This window comes from Lipotes vexillifer, unplaced genomic scaffold (genome assembly GCF_000442215.2).
Source record: "Lipotes vexillifer unplaced genomic scaffold, Lipotes_vexillifer_v1.1 scaffold217, whole genome shotgun sequence".
Classification (NCBI taxonomy): domain Eukaryota; kingdom Metazoa; phylum Chordata; class Mammalia; order Artiodactyla; family Lipotidae; genus Lipotes; species Lipotes vexillifer.
Genome location: NW_006788200.1, coordinates 964,453 through 980,789, shown reverse-complemented (window position 1 = coordinate 980,789; position 16,337 = coordinate 964,453). Strand labels below are relative to the sequence as shown.

At 47.5% G+C, this 16,337-nt stretch overlaps 2 protein-coding genes across 2 annotated transcripts in view; one reads left to right on the top strand and one right to left on the bottom strand.

Annotated features, from left to right (window-relative positions):
- Positions 1-578, top strand: part of SHROOM1 (shroom family member 1) — a 3,480-nt gene extending 2,902 nt beyond the window's left edge. Inside the window, exons 7-8 of the mRNA XM_007461343.1 lie at positions 1-125; positions 246-578. Coding sequence (XP_007461405.1) covers positions 1-125; positions 246-578 — 458 coding nt within the window. The remainder of the gene's footprint in view (positions 126-245) is intronic.
- A 7,012-nt stretch (positions 579-7,590) lies between these two features.
- The window catches only part of SOWAHA (sosondowah ankyrin repeat domain family member A), a 29,585-nt gene continuing 20,838 nt past the window's right edge, over positions 7,591-16,337 (bottom strand). The window contains exon 2 of the mRNA XM_007461499.1: positions 7,591-9,603. Coding sequence (XP_007461561.1) covers positions 7,591-9,603 — 2,013 coding nt within the window. The remainder of the gene's footprint in view (positions 9,604-16,337) is intronic.

Genomic DNA, 16,337 nt, shown 5'->3' with positions numbered 1-16,337 from the left:
GGTTCAGCCGGTTTATGGCCGACCTAGAGCGCGTGCTTGGCCTCCTGCTGCTGCTGGGCAGTCGCCTGGACCGCGTGCACCGCGCCCTGGCCCGGGCGGGCGCAGACGGCGACCCTGACGAGCAGGTAACGGGTTTGGGCTGGGGGAGGGCGGGGTGGTGAGGGGCCTGCGGGCTCCGGCTGGAAGCTTCCCGGGAGCGGCGGCATCCTCGCCCCGCTCACGGCGCCCTCGCCCCGCGGCTCCAGGTCTCTCTGCTGCAGCGACTGGGGCTCCTGCAGCGGCAGCAGGAAGACGCCAAGGAGTTGAAGCAGCATGTGGCACGGCGCGAGCGGGCAGTGCGCGAGGTGCTGGCGCGCGCACTTCCCGCCGACGAGCTGCGCGCCTATCGCGCCCTGTTGGTCGGCAAGGCCGCTGTCCTGGCCCAGCAGCGCAGCCTGGACGAGAGGGTCCGCCTCCTTCAGGACCAACTGGACACAGTCAGGACCGACCTTGGCCGTCGTCCTGCGACTCCCAGGCCGGCCTGGCCCCCAGGCACCCGTCCTCCGGATAAACCGCCCTTCCCCCCTCCCCTCATCTAGTTACAGGGGGGGGGGGTGAGGAGCATTGCCCCTGCCTCTCACCCACGTGATTGGGATGACGCTGGTTTATTCGGTGCTTTTCCCTTGGGGTGAGGAAGACCCGAAAGTACTGGGGTACTTTTTCCAGGTGTTCTCATGTGGCCTTACCCAAGTCTTGCGGATTATTTGGTAATTAACTTATGAATTTTAAAGTCTGCAGTATTCCCCCTTTTCGGTCAGGGTTGGTTGGAGGGAGAGGAGACAAGTCAGAGGAGCACTTCAACTGAAGATGCAAAATGGCCATTTTTTTCCCTCTCAATAAAAAATTGATGTGAGAAGTGTGCGGTATCACCTGGAGCCTGGCTTGGAGGAGGGATCTTGTTTGCAAACTACAGACACCTGCCAGACTAGAGCAGAAAAGAGATTTGTTGGAGGACATCACTCAGCCCTGGGGATCCCTAGAAAGACTGAAGAAACAGGCTTGAAAACTGGAGGGGCCAAGCAGATGCTGTCACCAGTAGTCCCTAAATATTCTGGTGATTGCATTATTACCACAAAAGCCTAGGCCTGATTGGCTGAGGCCAGGTCTCTTTTGCTGGTTTTTACCCAAGCCCCAGACATGAGTAGTATAGTGGAAGTGGGGGACTGCCTCCCTTCAAGACAAGGGATAGGGAACTTCCCCAAATGGAAAATGGATTCAGATGCTTTGCTGCCTAAAAACCCTGATGAATGTCAAGTACACTTGGACATTTGGGGACATTCATTCCAAGACCCAGAAAGAACTTTCTTCCTCTTCCAATTATGTTGGATAACTGGATAAACTGAATTTATCCGCCTTTCCTTTGGAGTCCCCACTAGGTCACCCAGGCTTAAGGAGGGCAGTTGGGGGGATGGGAGTTGAAGGTGAGTCATGGGGGACCTGGAGACCTATTATTGTGGGGGTGGTGCTGAGGAGCTGCAGAGGCAGCTTTTCTTGTGTTCTGGAGATGGCAGTTTGGGGATGGGCTAAGGTTGGGAGTTAAGGGCTAGAGTGGTATGAAACAGGACACACACTCCCCTCTGTGTGTCAGTCCTGTGTACATAGAATCAATGTTCAGTTCTCAAACATACATTGAAAATCTGCCTTAGTATTTGTAGCTGCTAAGGCCAGGGACAAGAACATTGTTCATGTAAATGTTCAGTGTATTCTTGGAAGCTGGGCACATTAATAGGCATGTGTATGTGTATCTAAAGCCAACAGACCTCAAAGTGAGAAATCTCTGCTTCTGGGCTCGTTTTCTGATGCATATTGTCACTAAGTGCAACTGATTAGGAATTTTAAATGGTCGTATTCATACCAAAAGCATTAGTTATAACAGTCGGGCTATTGAGCACAGAACAATGCTCACATTGTGCCTTTTTATAAAAAACATATGGGGCTCCTGCTGATTCTAACATTATGCTTTGCTTTTCTCCTTTGAACGCCGTGGGCGGGGCCTCCCCTCTAAGATCCTCTGCCTAGCAGGGCAGCTCACTTCGAGACGCGTTCTGGATGGAATCTACTTATTTCTGGCTTTTGCCCTGTACAGTCCCCATTGCATTCTCCCATTGTGATATACTTAGAAACACACCTAACGTCGTCCATTAGGCCAGTGGAAATTGTGTATTTCAGGCAAAACACTCCCAGCCCAGGATGGGCATGAGAAGCAGCGTCTGCCATTGTCTGGTTAAACTGCACTTTGGTTCTTTGCTGGTTTTTGCCATGGGAAAATATGAGGCTTCTGTGCTTGTCTCTACCAGATCGAGAGAACCCACAAAAGTAGGCCACAACTCCTGCGCCTGTCCTTCCATTTTGCCTCCGTCTCCTTCCTGCCCCAGTTTATCTCCTTTCCACTCCCCGTTATTCCTTCAGAGGGCAAGAATGAGCTCAGCATAGGTGTTCTATATTGGCACCACAGACTAAGACTAGGGCTGGGGTGGGGGCCAGTACCAGAAGCCCGGTGAATTCCACCTTCCTGGACGCTGCCAGCAGAGGGCACTGTTTTCCTCATGATGAAAGCTTCTGGCCACGCTTTACCACCCGCAGCCTCCCCAGCTACCAGGCCCTCTGGGCTAATAACAGGGACGTTGCCTTGTCCTGAGCAGTGTCCCTGTTGGACCTGAAGGCTGGGGCTAAGCCTTTGTGTCTGTCGGAAAGAAATCCTGGCCCGCCAGTTATGGGAAGGTTGGCTCCCTTTCCTTTGCCGCTAGGCCTTCGTTCGAAAGTCGTTGGCTGATGAGGAGTGGGGAGGGGGAGGCTGGGGGTGTTGATCTCGAGGATCAGTATCAAAAAGAGCCTTTACGTGGTTCCCCACGGTGGAAAAGAGGGTTTCTTGGGCCTCTTGGGGTTTCTGTCCGCACCTCCCCAAGCCGCCTGCGCCCGCCGCCGCCTGCTGGTCCCGCCCCCAGCCCTGAGGCCTGCAGCGCCCCGCCCCGATTGAGCAGAGCGCGGTTGTTGCCTGGCAACTGGCAGCCCCGGGGCCTCCCTCCTCTCCTAGTCGCCTCATCCCGCCACCCCCCCCCCCCCCCCCCCCGCCGTTCCTAATATGGATGTAATTAGTGCACTTTTTACCTTCTGACTGTAAATTGGAAACAGTAGGGAAGCAAGGTTCTGTGGTGCCCAAACCGACGCGCAGTCTGGCTGGAGCAGCCTGCTCCTCACACCAAGTACCTCGGCGAGCGGCTGGCGTGAACCTCAGGAATCCTCACGGGAACAAATTACCTTGCTGTTCAGTCACGTGTAATTCAGAAGCTTATGAGGACATTTAGGTCAAATGTGGTTGAGGACCGCAGAGAGAAGAGGTGAAATGCTGTAAAGCAATCCTCCCAACGACCCCGTAGCGTTACTGTCACAGCCTAGCTACAGTTTAGACAGACAGTCATGATGGGTGTTTACCTGTTGTCTTTGAAAAGTCAGCACTGACTTCTCACTAGGAGGACTTTTCCTCCCCTTCTTGAGGAGAGGTCCGGACCTCTCTCTCTCTCCTCCTCCTCCTCCCTCTCTCACTATCTCTTCCTTATTTCCTCTTTCCCACGGTAATATCTGAGGCCACCTCTGCTCCACAGGTTCAAGTCCAGCCAGAGGTGTGGCAGTTCTGGAAAGGTGACGCCAGCCACAGAGGTTCAAGGCAACAAGCTATCTGGAGAGCGACAGAGTCTTTATTAAACCATTTTAAAAGGTCAAATAATTTCTTCCAGGAAAAGGCAAAGAAAAGGGGGGAAATATGGGTCCTGAGTAGGCCCAGCTTTAAAACCGTGTGTGGAGGGGTGCTTTCAGTCCAGAAGGCTGAATGACTGCTTGTTTAAGAGTGGAAGTTGCAGGGGTGGGGATGCTAGAGGAATGTGCATTAAGAAAGGCATTGTGATATTTTAAATAAAGCGATATTTCCCTTTTGTGGGGAAACATTTTTCCTAGTAGAGTCAGTGTTGTTGTTTGTATATACAAATACTAACATGGCAAAAGAATGGTGATCATGTAGAACAACGTCACGAATCAGAGCTATTTGGTTTTGAAATGCAGCCAGATATCCCTTTGGGACCAACTTGGCACTCCTTGTAATATTTCAGGATGGTGTTGCAGTTCACAGACGACTTTACCTACTCCTTCCCTGTGTTCCTTCCTCCCCACAGCCTGTAGGATATGTACTGCCAGTTCCACAGAGAGGGAGATGGAGCTTGGAGACTTGGGTGACTTGCCTAAGGTCACTAAATGAATAAAGAGATGAGATGAGACCACCTTGCTTTTCTGCAACAGGACACTGTAATGGAAAAGAGCAACAGGATGCCATACTGACTGTGAGAGTTACTAGCTGTGAGGCCTGTACAAGTTACTTAAAGTTTCTCTAAGCTTCAGTTTCCTCACTTTAAAAATCAAGACACTAACAGTGCATACCTTGTAAGGTGGTAGTTAATACCTGCAAAGTGTTTACAAGTGTGCCTGGCACTTAGTAAACACAGGTCATATGTGTGTTACCCATACCCTGGTCTCCATTAGGTAAGTAACACATGCTCAAGAACAGCCTCCAGGGACTTCCTTGGTGGTCCAGTGGGTAAGACTCCATGCTCCCAATGCAGGGGGCCGGTTCGATCCCTGGTCGGGGAGCTAGATCCCACATGCAGGCTGCAACTGAGAGTCCGCATGCCGCAACTAAAGATCCCACGTGCTGCAACTAAGACCCAATGCAGCCAAAATAAAATTTTTTTTTTAAAAAAGAACAGCTTCCATCCTCCTTAGAGGAAATGTACAATTGTATTAAAAAGCTTGCTGTGGGGGCTTCCGTGGCAGCGCAGTGGTTAAGAATCCGCTGGCCAATGCAGGGGACATGGGTTCGAGCCCTGGTCGGAGAAGATCCCACATGCCCCGGAGCAGCTAAGTCCATGCGCCACAACTACGGAAGCCTGCATGCCTAGAGCCTGCAAGCCACAACTACCAAAGCCTGCACACCTGGAGCCCGTGCTCCTCAACAAGAGAAGCCACTGCAGTGAGAAGCCCGTGCACTGCAATGAAAAAGTAGCCCCCGCTCACTGCAACTAGAGAAAGCCTGCGCGCAGCAACAAAGACCCGGTGCAGCCAAACAATAAAAATAAAAAGCTTGCTGTGGACATGACTCATACACATCTACATCAGCAATTAACTCTTCCCCCATTAAGAGGAGTGATTCTCTTCCCTGTGATAATTTTAACCAGGTAAATTACCTTAACCAATGAACAACTATTTTTTGGTCAGTTGTTGGAAATATCCTTCCACAGGTGTACCTCCTGTTAGTCAGATATTGTTCTTGAAAACTTTCCATATGCATATCAACTGTAATTTCCTACTGACTTACAGTTTCAGAAAGTTTTAGCCTGCAAGGAAAAAGCAGTGGTTTCTAACACCTGAATTTTAGGCTTATTGATCCTAAACTCTTGCCAAATGTTTTTACTTCACTGGGCAGGCTTGCAGCACACCCTTCTGAAACACAAAGATTCTTCTGGCGGTTCAAGAACCCTCATCTGATTTAAGTGTGCCATAAACATTAGTTATTGTTATTACTACTTTGCTGGTTTACATTTTGTCTTTCTCAAAGCTGGTCATACCTGTGTGTGTGACCTTTGTTACCTGTCTCAGTCAGGCCTCTCTTTTACCATGAAAAATCTCTAATATTTTATCCTGTCCTAGACCTTCAGCTACTGAGATTGCTTAAATTATTGCCTCCTGTCTTTTTTTTTGTTTTTGCAGAGGCAGAAGACTTTAATTTTCATTTTGAAATAATTTATGCAGCTTAGCTAGAGTTCCAAGCAAGGAAGGTGGGAGAGGTCAGATCCGGGCCTACATTTACCTACAGTTTTTGGCTACCATATCCATGTTTGGTTGACTCCTTTTTTTTGCAGAGAAATCCAAATTCTTTCAATAGTAGAATGCTTGAAAGAGGCAGAAGGATGAGGAGAAAAGTGAAAAGAAAAGCAAAATACAGTAGCAAGTGCTGTAGACTGTTTAAGGGAAGTGCATCATCACACAAGCAGGAACAAAATGGGAGACTTTATTTCATTGCTTAAATCAAAACATTCCATGAAAGACTGCCTTAAATAATTTCAGAGGCCTCACTGATACACATATGGGAGGGGAACTCCAGTACCCTGTGCCACAAAAACTATTTGGCATAACTAATGACATGCAAACCCAATTTGCAAAAGCAGAGCATTATTACAATATGATATAAAAAGGTTGGTTGAGCAAATAGATTCCGCATCTTTAAAATGGGGAAAGAGCCATTTTAATTACACTGTGTTGAACCTGAGAAATCTTGGCAATACTTAAAACCTTCTCAATTACAAATAGGAGCAAAGATACAGATGAATCAAGCCACCCCTCTCTAAGGTCACTAAGCAAAGAGATTCTGCATTTGCTATTTTGGAATAAGTTGTTTGCTTTCAGATGGCTTTTTAAAATGGATATCACGTACCTTTTGCTTGTACAGAACTTTCATATAAAGTAGTTGCTCCTTAATTGTATCTGTTACTATTTAACCAGTGATTTTTCTAGTGTTATGCTATGACATTTTTTTCTTTGAATGTTCACTTACTGCACTGAAAGGCTCAGCCGGATTTGAAAGCCACAGATTCAGAAACGTGGCACAATGGTGCAATTCACAAATAAATCACACTTTAAAAAATTAAATATTCATGCCATATCAAAGTAGCCAGCCACCAGTGCCAAAGATACACGTTTATATTTCACCATAAAGACAACCACAAATTAAAAGTATTTGCCAAAGTGACTCTTTTCTCTCATTGTTAAATCACTTTTACTCCCAAGATATACTTGTTTTCTAATATTTAGCATTCTCAGTACAACTGAAATTAATTACATTCACAATGGTCACATTCTGTATTCAAGACTCTCTGGAATCTCGATTGCCTAAAATGAGGTAGATAACCATTCAAGGGTTTTGTTGGTTGGGACTAATTTCCTTTAGATCTTGATCATCTTTTTTTTTTTTTTAATAGAGTTCCAAAATATTTAGCAAAAGATTGAAAATGAGCATTTTGGAAAAATATACTTTCAAAAGGTTTTTTTATGAAAGTTGTTTTACCTCATTTCAATTTAAAAACAGGATAAAAGCATCAAATTACAAAAGCACTACATATCTTAAAGCTGACAATCCATCATCACACAAAGCTCTAATTCTGGCTTGGGAGTATATAGATGCAGAGGCATCGGGTTAAATCATTCAGGGGCCAGACCAGCTGCTGCCCCTTAACCTTTGATCCTAAATTTCAAATTTCCTCCAAAGTTCAATCCTGACTTCTGTAGTTCTTCATAGGAGGCTCTCACTGAGATCTTGAATCCCATCTCTGGAGAAAGATCAAGCTTCAGACAGAAGCTGGAGGCGTAGGCCCACTTGGGTAAAACAGGCTGCAGTGGACAAAGTTGGAAACAAGATGGAGCCGAAGGTTTTGGACCGCCGTCTTGGGCAGGCTTAGACTGTGAGAGGCAGGCCCGATTAGAGCAACTCAGCCGTAGCCTCAGGAACCGTCAGGTTGCTGGGGGTAGGCTGGGCACTAGACCAGCCAAGGGCCCCGGAGTGGGTCGACGGGAGATTTCTGAAAAGACTTGCAGACTACTGCGGGTTTTTGTCTTTTTACGAGGAGCCATGGGCGAGGCACCCAAGAATTTGCTTAAGGAGCCTGACTTCCTCATGCCTCGAGCCAGATCCTGGAGCATCAGGTCGTCGGCCAGGACGCCCAGAAACGCGCTGGTGGTGGAACCGAGGATGGTGGCGGCCACCTGCACCGGGCGCCGGGCCGCAAAACCGCCACTACCACCACCGGTCGCATCGGGCTCGGTAGAGCTTCTCAGGCCGGGGTCGCCAAGTAGGCGGCGAAGCGCGTAGGAGGCGCCTGATGGCAGGTACTGGTAAGCGCGCCGCCCGCTGTGGTCACGCACGTGCACCTGCGCACCCAGGCGGACCACCAGCAGCACCGCTGCATCCTCGTGGCCATGCAGAGCCGCCAGGTGCAGCGGCGTGTAGCCGCCGTGTGAGCGCGCGTTCACGTCGACCCGCGCGCCTCCACGCCGCGCGATCTCCACCAGCTGCTGCACCATCTCAAGGTCGCCACTCTTGGCGGCCCAATGCAGGGCCGTGAAACCAGACATGAAGTCGCGTTTGGCCGCCAGGCCGAGGTCGCGCAGCAGCAGCCCGTGCAGCTGGTGGGTCCAACGGCCCCCGGCAGCCCGCACTAGCCACTCGTGTTCGGCCGGCTCCAGGGGTACGGCGGACGGCGGTGGTGCGGCGGGCACCTCCTCGGTGTCCGGGCTCAGCAGGCGAGGGCCGGCGCGCGACAGGCGCCTCAGGTGCGGGGAGCGGCCGGGGCCCAGGCTGAGGCCCAGGCCGGACTCCTCAACTGAGAGCCGCCGCAGCAGCAGCGGGGAGCTCCGTGGACTGGGCTCCTCCGACAGCTGCCGACGCAGGCCCTGCTCCTCCGCCCGGATCCGGAGCGCCGCGGGGCCCGGGACGCAGCGCACGGGCAGCATGCAGGGCTTTTGCGGCAGCGCGCGCAGAGCGGGTGGTGGCGGCCCTTTTGTCAGCCCAGGCGCAGGTTCCGGGTCTGGCGGTTCTGCATGGGGCAAAGCTGCCTCCGACGGTGGGGCCACGTCTGCAGAGAGTCCCTCGGAGGGCTGGGCTAGCTCAAAGGCTGTAATCTGGGGGTCCGAGGGCATCCCTGACCGACGGTCTGGGACTAACAGCAGCCCCTTAGTTAGCTCAGTGGGCTCAGGGTCCTGAGCCCCGGGGGTGTCCTGTGGCTCTGATGGCGGAGCCGGGTCCTCAGGTGGTTCCACCGCCCTCTGCGCCGAGGCCAAGGATGGAGCCCCCGAAGCAGCGGTTTCCCCCTGTGAGACGGAGGTGATCTTCGACGGCGGTGCTGATGCCACCGGGGTGCTCGGGAAGCAGGAGGGAAGGGACTCTGGTCCCTCCCGGGGCCGCGGCTTCTTCCTCAGCACCACAAATTTGACGCCGTCGAGCTCCTTCACCACGGCCACGTCGTTGACAAACTGCTTGAAACGGTCCCTGCGGGCAGCGCGGCCTCGGGGGTCGCCAGCATCGAGCAGCGGCTTGAAGCGGCTCAGCAGCTCAGAGTTGCGCACCTTTCCGCCGTTCTCCTGCAGAAAGCCCAGCACTGCCGCCTGGCTCACCCCGGCGGCCGCAGCGGCCGCGGCAGCGGCCGCGGCCAGCGCCATGGTCAGTCCGGTCCCGCAGGGGAGCCGGGGCCTTCCACTCCCACCGACCAGCTGTTCCCGGTTGCTGGGCAGGAGGACGTCGCGGCGCCAGCTGGGACGCACTGGAGCCGGAGTTCCAGGAGTCACGTCCGCCTCGGCCAGGCTCACCTGATGGTTTTCAACGAGGCGTAACGGGCGTGTCCCTGAAGCTGGACCTCGGTCATGCCCGCGCCGCGGGGCCCAGGAGTCTCCTGGAAAAAGAAGCTGGGGGCCGCGGCGCGCGCCCCCCGCCGCCGCCCCTCCAGGCTCCCAGTCTTCGGGGGTAGGTTTCTGCCTTTATATTATGTCCAATGGGCGCTGGGAGCCATCCCCCGTGCGCGGTGCTCGCTTTACAGGTGACAGCTGCCACCAGGGACGCGGTGGGAGTGGGGGAGCGGAAATTCTCCACCGCCCCGCCCAACACGGGAATTAAAGGCGTAGTGCCAGGCTCGGCTCCGGGTTGCTAGGTGGGTGTGTTCCCCAGGGATGCCGCGGTCGACAGGCGAGGCAAGGATTTTTATTCCTTTTAGAAATATTTAACCACCACAAAATACCGGGCGATTGCTTAAAAGCAATAATTTATTTAAAGATCATCAATACCTCTTGAATTGTTGATTGCGTTTCACATAGGAAAACGGCTTCATGCAACTTGCAGTAAAGACAATTTGCTGTGTGTGGCAATGCATGTCACCCGAGGTTTAGAATTTTCTTATGATAAAATAATACATTTTCCCATTGAGTTTGGGGAATAAAACCACAGGAAAACATAAAGAAGGAAAAATATCACTTGAAATCACCATTAACATTTAGACTATTTTTCTTCTCCCTCCCCCATACACATGCATATACATGTTTATGCTTTAAAATACGAAAGTAAAATTGGAATCATGCTATGTTTTTAAAAGTTACTTACTCCACAAGTATTTGTTGCTCACCTAATTTGTGCCAGTACTTTTTCAGACTGTGATACATCGATTAGCAAGACAGGTAAAAACTCCTGACCTAATGGAGCTCCCATAGTGGGCTGGAGGGAAGGTGAGGGACAAAGAGAAGTGATACGGTAATCTGAAAATTGTATAATATGCTAGAGAAATACTATGGAAAAATTAAAGCAGAGTAAAATAGAGGGGCAGGTTGCAAGTTTGAACCCTGTGTTTAGTGGGTAGGACTCACTGTGAAGGCCACAATTAAGCAAGGACTTGAAGAGATCAGGGACTTAAGTAGCTACGTAGGAGAAGAAACTTTTTCAGCAGAGGGACCAGCCAGGGCAAAGGTGGGATCAGTTTCTTAATTTACAAACACAGTACTACAAATATATAGTCAGAGGCACCGTAGTACTTGAAGAGAGCAAGACTCTGGAATCTTGCTCTCTTGCACTTTCTTTTTAAATTAATTTTTATTGGCGTATAGTTGCTTCACCATGTTGTGTTACTTTCTACTGCACAGCAAAGTGAATCAGCTATACGTACACATATATCCCCTCTTTTCTGGATTTCCTTCCCATTTAGGTCACCACAGAGCACTGAGTAGAGTTCCCTGTGCTATACAGTAGGTTCTCATTAGTTATCTATTTTATGCATAGTATGAGTAGTGTATATATGTCAATCCCAATCTCCCAATTCATCCCACCCAAAATGCCACACTTGAGTCTTAGCTCTACATTGAGCTACTTGCTTGACCTCTCCGTGCCTCAATTTTCTTACCTGTGAAGGGAGAGAATGACAATATTACACTTACCTCAACAAGTTGTTGTGAGGATTCTGTGAGAAAGTAAACATAAAGCACTTAGAACAATGCTTGGCCCACAGTAAACGTTCAAATTATTGTTGGTAGTATAGCCACTACTATTATTCTTACTCATTGGAAAAAAAAAAAGAGAGAGAGAACAGTCTTCCCTGGTGATGCAGTGGTTAAGAATCTGCCTGCCAATGCAGGGGACACGGGTTTGAGACCTGCTCGGGGAAGATCCCACATGCCACGGAGCACCTAAGCCCGTGTGCCACAACTACTGAGCCTGCGCTCTAGAGCCCGCGAGCCACAACTACTGAGCCCGAGTGCCACAACTACTGAAGCCTGCGCGCCTAGAGCCCGTGCTCTGCAACAAGAGAAGCCACCCAACGAGAAGCCCGCGCACCGCAATGAAGAGTAGCCCCCGCTCGCCGCAACTAGAGAAAAGCCTGCGCGCAGCAACAAAGACCCAAAGCAGCCAAAAATAAAAATAAATAAATAAATTTATATTAAAAAAACAAAAAGAGAGAGAGAACATGTGAAAGGTCCCCCTCTCCCCAATCCCATTTCCTAGAGGCTATTTATTTATTTTTGGCTGCGTTGGGTCTTCATTGCTACTCATGGGTTTTCTCAAGCTGCAGTAAGCGGGAGCTACTCTTCGTTGTGGTGCGCGGGCTTCTCATTGCCGTGGCTTCTCTTGTTGCAGAGCACAGGCTCTAGGCGCGCAGGCTTCAGTAGTTGTGGCTCGCGGGCTCTAGAGTGCAGGCTCAGTAGTTGTGGCACACGGGCTTAGTTGCTCCGCGGCATGTGGGATCTTCCTGGACCAGGGCTCGAACCCTTGTGCCCTGCATTGGCAGGCGGATTCTTAACCACTGCACCATCAGGGAAGCCCAATTTCTGTCTTCAGTTCTGTTTCCAGAATGCATTCAATTTAATCTTCTTTGTAACCTCGTTGTATACTATATTGTGAGCATTTGCCCCAATGACAGTAACTATTCTTTTAAAAATATAAGATTTTTTAAATGACAGGATCACGTATATATAGTAATACACTTTATTTTTTTAACATCTTTATTGGAGTATAATTGCTTTACAATGGTGTTAGTTTCTGCTTTATAACAAAGTGACTCAGTTATACATATACATATGTTCCCATATCTCTTCCCTCTTGCGTCTCCCTCCGTCCCACCCTCCCTATTCCACCCCTCTAGGTGGTCACAAACCACCGAGCTGATCTCCCTGTGCTATGCGGCTGCTTCCCACTAGCTATCTATTTTACGTTTGGTAGTGTATCTATGTCCATGCCACTCTCTCACTTTGTCACAGCTTACCCTTCCCCCTCCCTATATCCTCAAGTCCATGCTCTAGTAGGTCTGTGTCTTTATTCCCGTCTTACCCCTAGGTTCTTCATGACCTTTTTTTTTTTCTTAGATTCCATATATATGTGTTAGCATACAGTATTTGTTTTTCTCTTTCTGACTTACTTCACTCTGTATGACAGACTCTAGGTCCATCCACCTCACTACAAATAACTCAATTTCGTTTCTTTTTATGGCTGAGTAATATTCCATTGTATATATGTGCCACATCTACTTTATCCATTCCTCTGTTGATGGACACTTAGGTTGCTTCCATGTCCTGGCTATTGTAAATAGAGCTGCAATGAACATTTTGGTACATGGCTCTTTTTGAATTATGGTTTTCTCACGGTATATGCCCAGTAGTGGGATTGCTGGGTCGTATGGTAGTTCTATTTTTAGTTTTTTAAGGAACCTCCATACTGTTCTCCATAGTGACTGTATCAATTTACATTCCCACCAACAGTGCAAGAGTGTTCCCTTTTCTCCACACCCTCTCCAGCATTTACTGTTTCTAGATTTTTTGATGATGGCCATTCTGATCGGTGTGAGATGATATCTCATTGTAGTTTTGATTTGCATTTCTCTAATGATTAATGATGTTAAACATTCTTTCATGTGTTTGTTGGCAATCTGTATATCTTCTTTGGAGAAATGTCTATTTTGGTCTTCTACCCAATCCAAAAATGGGCAGAAGACCTAAATAGACATTTCTCCAAAGTAATACACTTTAATTGTTTTCTTACATTTAATAGTCTACATTGTTTCTGGTTTTTAATTCTTATGGATGGTGTTGCTTATATATAAAACTTTTTGCACATTTCTGATTAATTCCTTAGGATAGAATCCTACAAGTAGAATTACTAGGTCAAAGGGAATTAATTATTTTTAAAACTCTTGGAAACTTTTTCTAAGTTTTTTTTCCAGAAAAGTTACAGCCCCATGAAATTCCCTTGTCTTTCCCTCACTGACACTGAGTAGTATCTTTTCGTTTGTCATTTTGAAAGTCAAAAAATTTGTATCTCTTTCTAATTTCCATTTATTTTATTACTAATGAAGTTAAACTTTTCCCCTTGTATTTATTGTCTTTGTTCTTTTGTCACTTGCCCTTTTCCCCATTTACCCATATTTTCGTGTTGATATGTAGTTATTAATCCTTTATTATATATGTTGTAAATATTTTCCCACTTTGTCGTTTGTCCTTTTTAAATAATTTTTAGCATCAGTTTACCCTGTAGCATCAAGCAGTCTACAACAGAATGACAACAATGTCCTTGGGGAAAGTCCTTGTGTTTTTACCATAGAATTATAAATGTAATCAGCTATCATTTCTCTTTAAATATCACCCCTTCTTTAAACCCAGCTCAAATCCCACCCCTGTCAAGTCTTCTGCAACTGCCCCAGGTGTATCATCCTGTTCAGTCTTCTGTAATTTATTTCAATGAACATCTATTGGCTATCTTTGGGTGCAAGACAGTGAGCCAAGTCTTCTGGGAAGAAGACACAACCTTCCTTTGAACAGCTTACTGCTTAGTGGAGAGAAAAACACAACTAATTGTGTTACGTGTACAAATGAAATGAATGCTCTATGTGCTTTCTAGCAGGTAGATTCTAAGAGAGGCACCTGGGAAAATCTTCAAGAGACAGGCTGTGAGAACAAGATAGGGGAGGGCTTGGAAGTTGGACTGTGAAGGCTGAATTCAGGGTAAAGAGTGTCTAGTGTGTTTTCTATTTCGGGTATGTGTCAGAGACACAGAAGAAGATAATGTTTGAAAAGTAATCTGGGGTCATGGATGGAGGACCTTATATGCTAGTTTGGACTTTATCCTGTTTGCAGTAGAATGCCATGGAAACCTTTCTTCTTTTTTCCTTTTAAAAAGTAGCTTTAATTATTTCCTGATTATAACATTAATAATGATGTTTTCCCAATTCCCAGTAGTTTCCAAAATATGGAAACAACAGATCACATGTTAGAGAGAACCACTCTTAATATTTTTTGGTTTATTCTCTGAGGTTTTCTATTTACATCCATAGATATATAAACAGCCATATATACCGTTCTACACAGATAGAACTGCACCACTAATTGTTCCAGAACCGATGCTCCCTTAGCCTGTTGTAACCAGTGCTGATGTGGTGAATGGCTGGAGGAGGGGGCTCTGGAGAGGTGATGACAGGGTCCCTGTGAGAGATGGTGAGGGTCATCCAGCTAGGGCAGAAAGACAGGGGTGGGTGACAAAGAAGTTTCAGGAGGAGAACTTGCATTATGTTGCCTGTTTTCACTTTTAAAGTCACATTTCCTTTGTCGCCGTTTTCATGTCAATAGCGACTTTTTATATTTTATTTTCTTAGCTTTTTCAGGACAAATTGTTGGGTCCCTTGGAAAAATCATTTCCATGATCTCATAGGTAGTGGGGCCTCGGTCAACTCGGAATTTTGTTACTGCCCCCTCTGTGCAAGGGGAAGAGGGAGAAGATTCCCCTGTTAAAGATCATTATTGATTTTTGTGGTTTGAACTCATTCTGACTATGATCACTAAGAATAGGCAAGAGATTAAATACTTTGCTTGTACTGAATTGCTGGTACAAGCAAAGTTTACTGACAATGCTTAACAGGCTTCAGGCTCTGAGCTATACAAAGAAATGTGCCCAAGGTCACAGTTAATAATTGGCTGAGCCCAAGCTCGAACCCCAGCCTGTCTGATTCCAAAGCTCATGCTCATTCACTGTGCAAAATTGGATCACCAGTACTTAAAACTGATGTCCTGTGTGTTTAATAAATAAAGTAGGGAAGAAGTCGTCAAATAAAAATCTAGCTTAAACCTTTATGCTTGTGCATCTGAACGTACTCTGCTTTAATATGTTAAATGATTAGTTTATAGTTTGAGGAGACATTAGGATGAGGATGCCAATGACATCCAGTTCCCCAGGCTGCTTTTAAATTTTGGTGCCCTGCTGCCAGTGAGGCCATGGAATCAATTCTTCCAGTGACCCAGAAGTTTGCCAGTAAACATTAGGAAAATCAAACGTAAAATGTATATTTATAGCAAGGGTAAAATTCTGTAATGTGTTTTGAACATGGGAGAAAGCAACAAGCACTTTTTTTTCCTATCTCAGTAACAAATTTGGAGGAGGTCGGGGAAGATGGCCCTTTGCATTTTTAAAGGCACATTTAAAAAAATATATAAAATTAAAACCCTTCATAACTGTATTATCTTGTGTTATGTTACATTGTTATATTATGTTATATTGCATTGCCTGTTCCAACCCGCAATCTGCTCTGAACCCCATGCCTGAGCCCCATAGAGAGCCGTAGTGGAGGCTTTCTGTTTCCAACTGTCTTGTCCCTGTCATGGTGGTGTGAATAGGCCCCTTCCATTAGGCTTAGTCCACCACAGCCTGTCTCTTCTGCCCCCTGCAGGCTCACCAATGTCTGTAAGGAAGAGGAGTGTCTGGGTCCCCACCAGGAAGGGGCGCCGGGGACAGAGGGGGATGGGCTACCCAGAATGGCTGTAAAGGGACTTTGTCCGGATATCAAGCTTTTGCAGTCCTGACTTCAGGAACAAATCATGTTTTGTTCTTGCTTACCAGCCCAGGGGAAGCAAGAGGGCCTCTTTTTTCTCACCCCTGTGACTTGTTAAGCCAGTCCTCTCTGAGGTCAAAGGGACTTTCTTTATGTCTAAGTCTTGGTGACAAATGTCAGATCCTTTGCCTCTGTTATAAACTGAGTTTTCATATTTGTGATTCATTTTTCAGGCTTCTTATCTGACTCTTCAGACTGTTGCTTGGTTGCTTGATAGGGAACAGGAGACTTGGTTCGTGAAGACTTGGAGAGCTGTGTCCTGGTCAGGAATAGCACAAGAGGATGCCCTTTGCTGCCTTTAGTCATCCCTTCTTGGCCTGTTTTATTCTCATAGACAAGTTTTGACTAAAAATTATA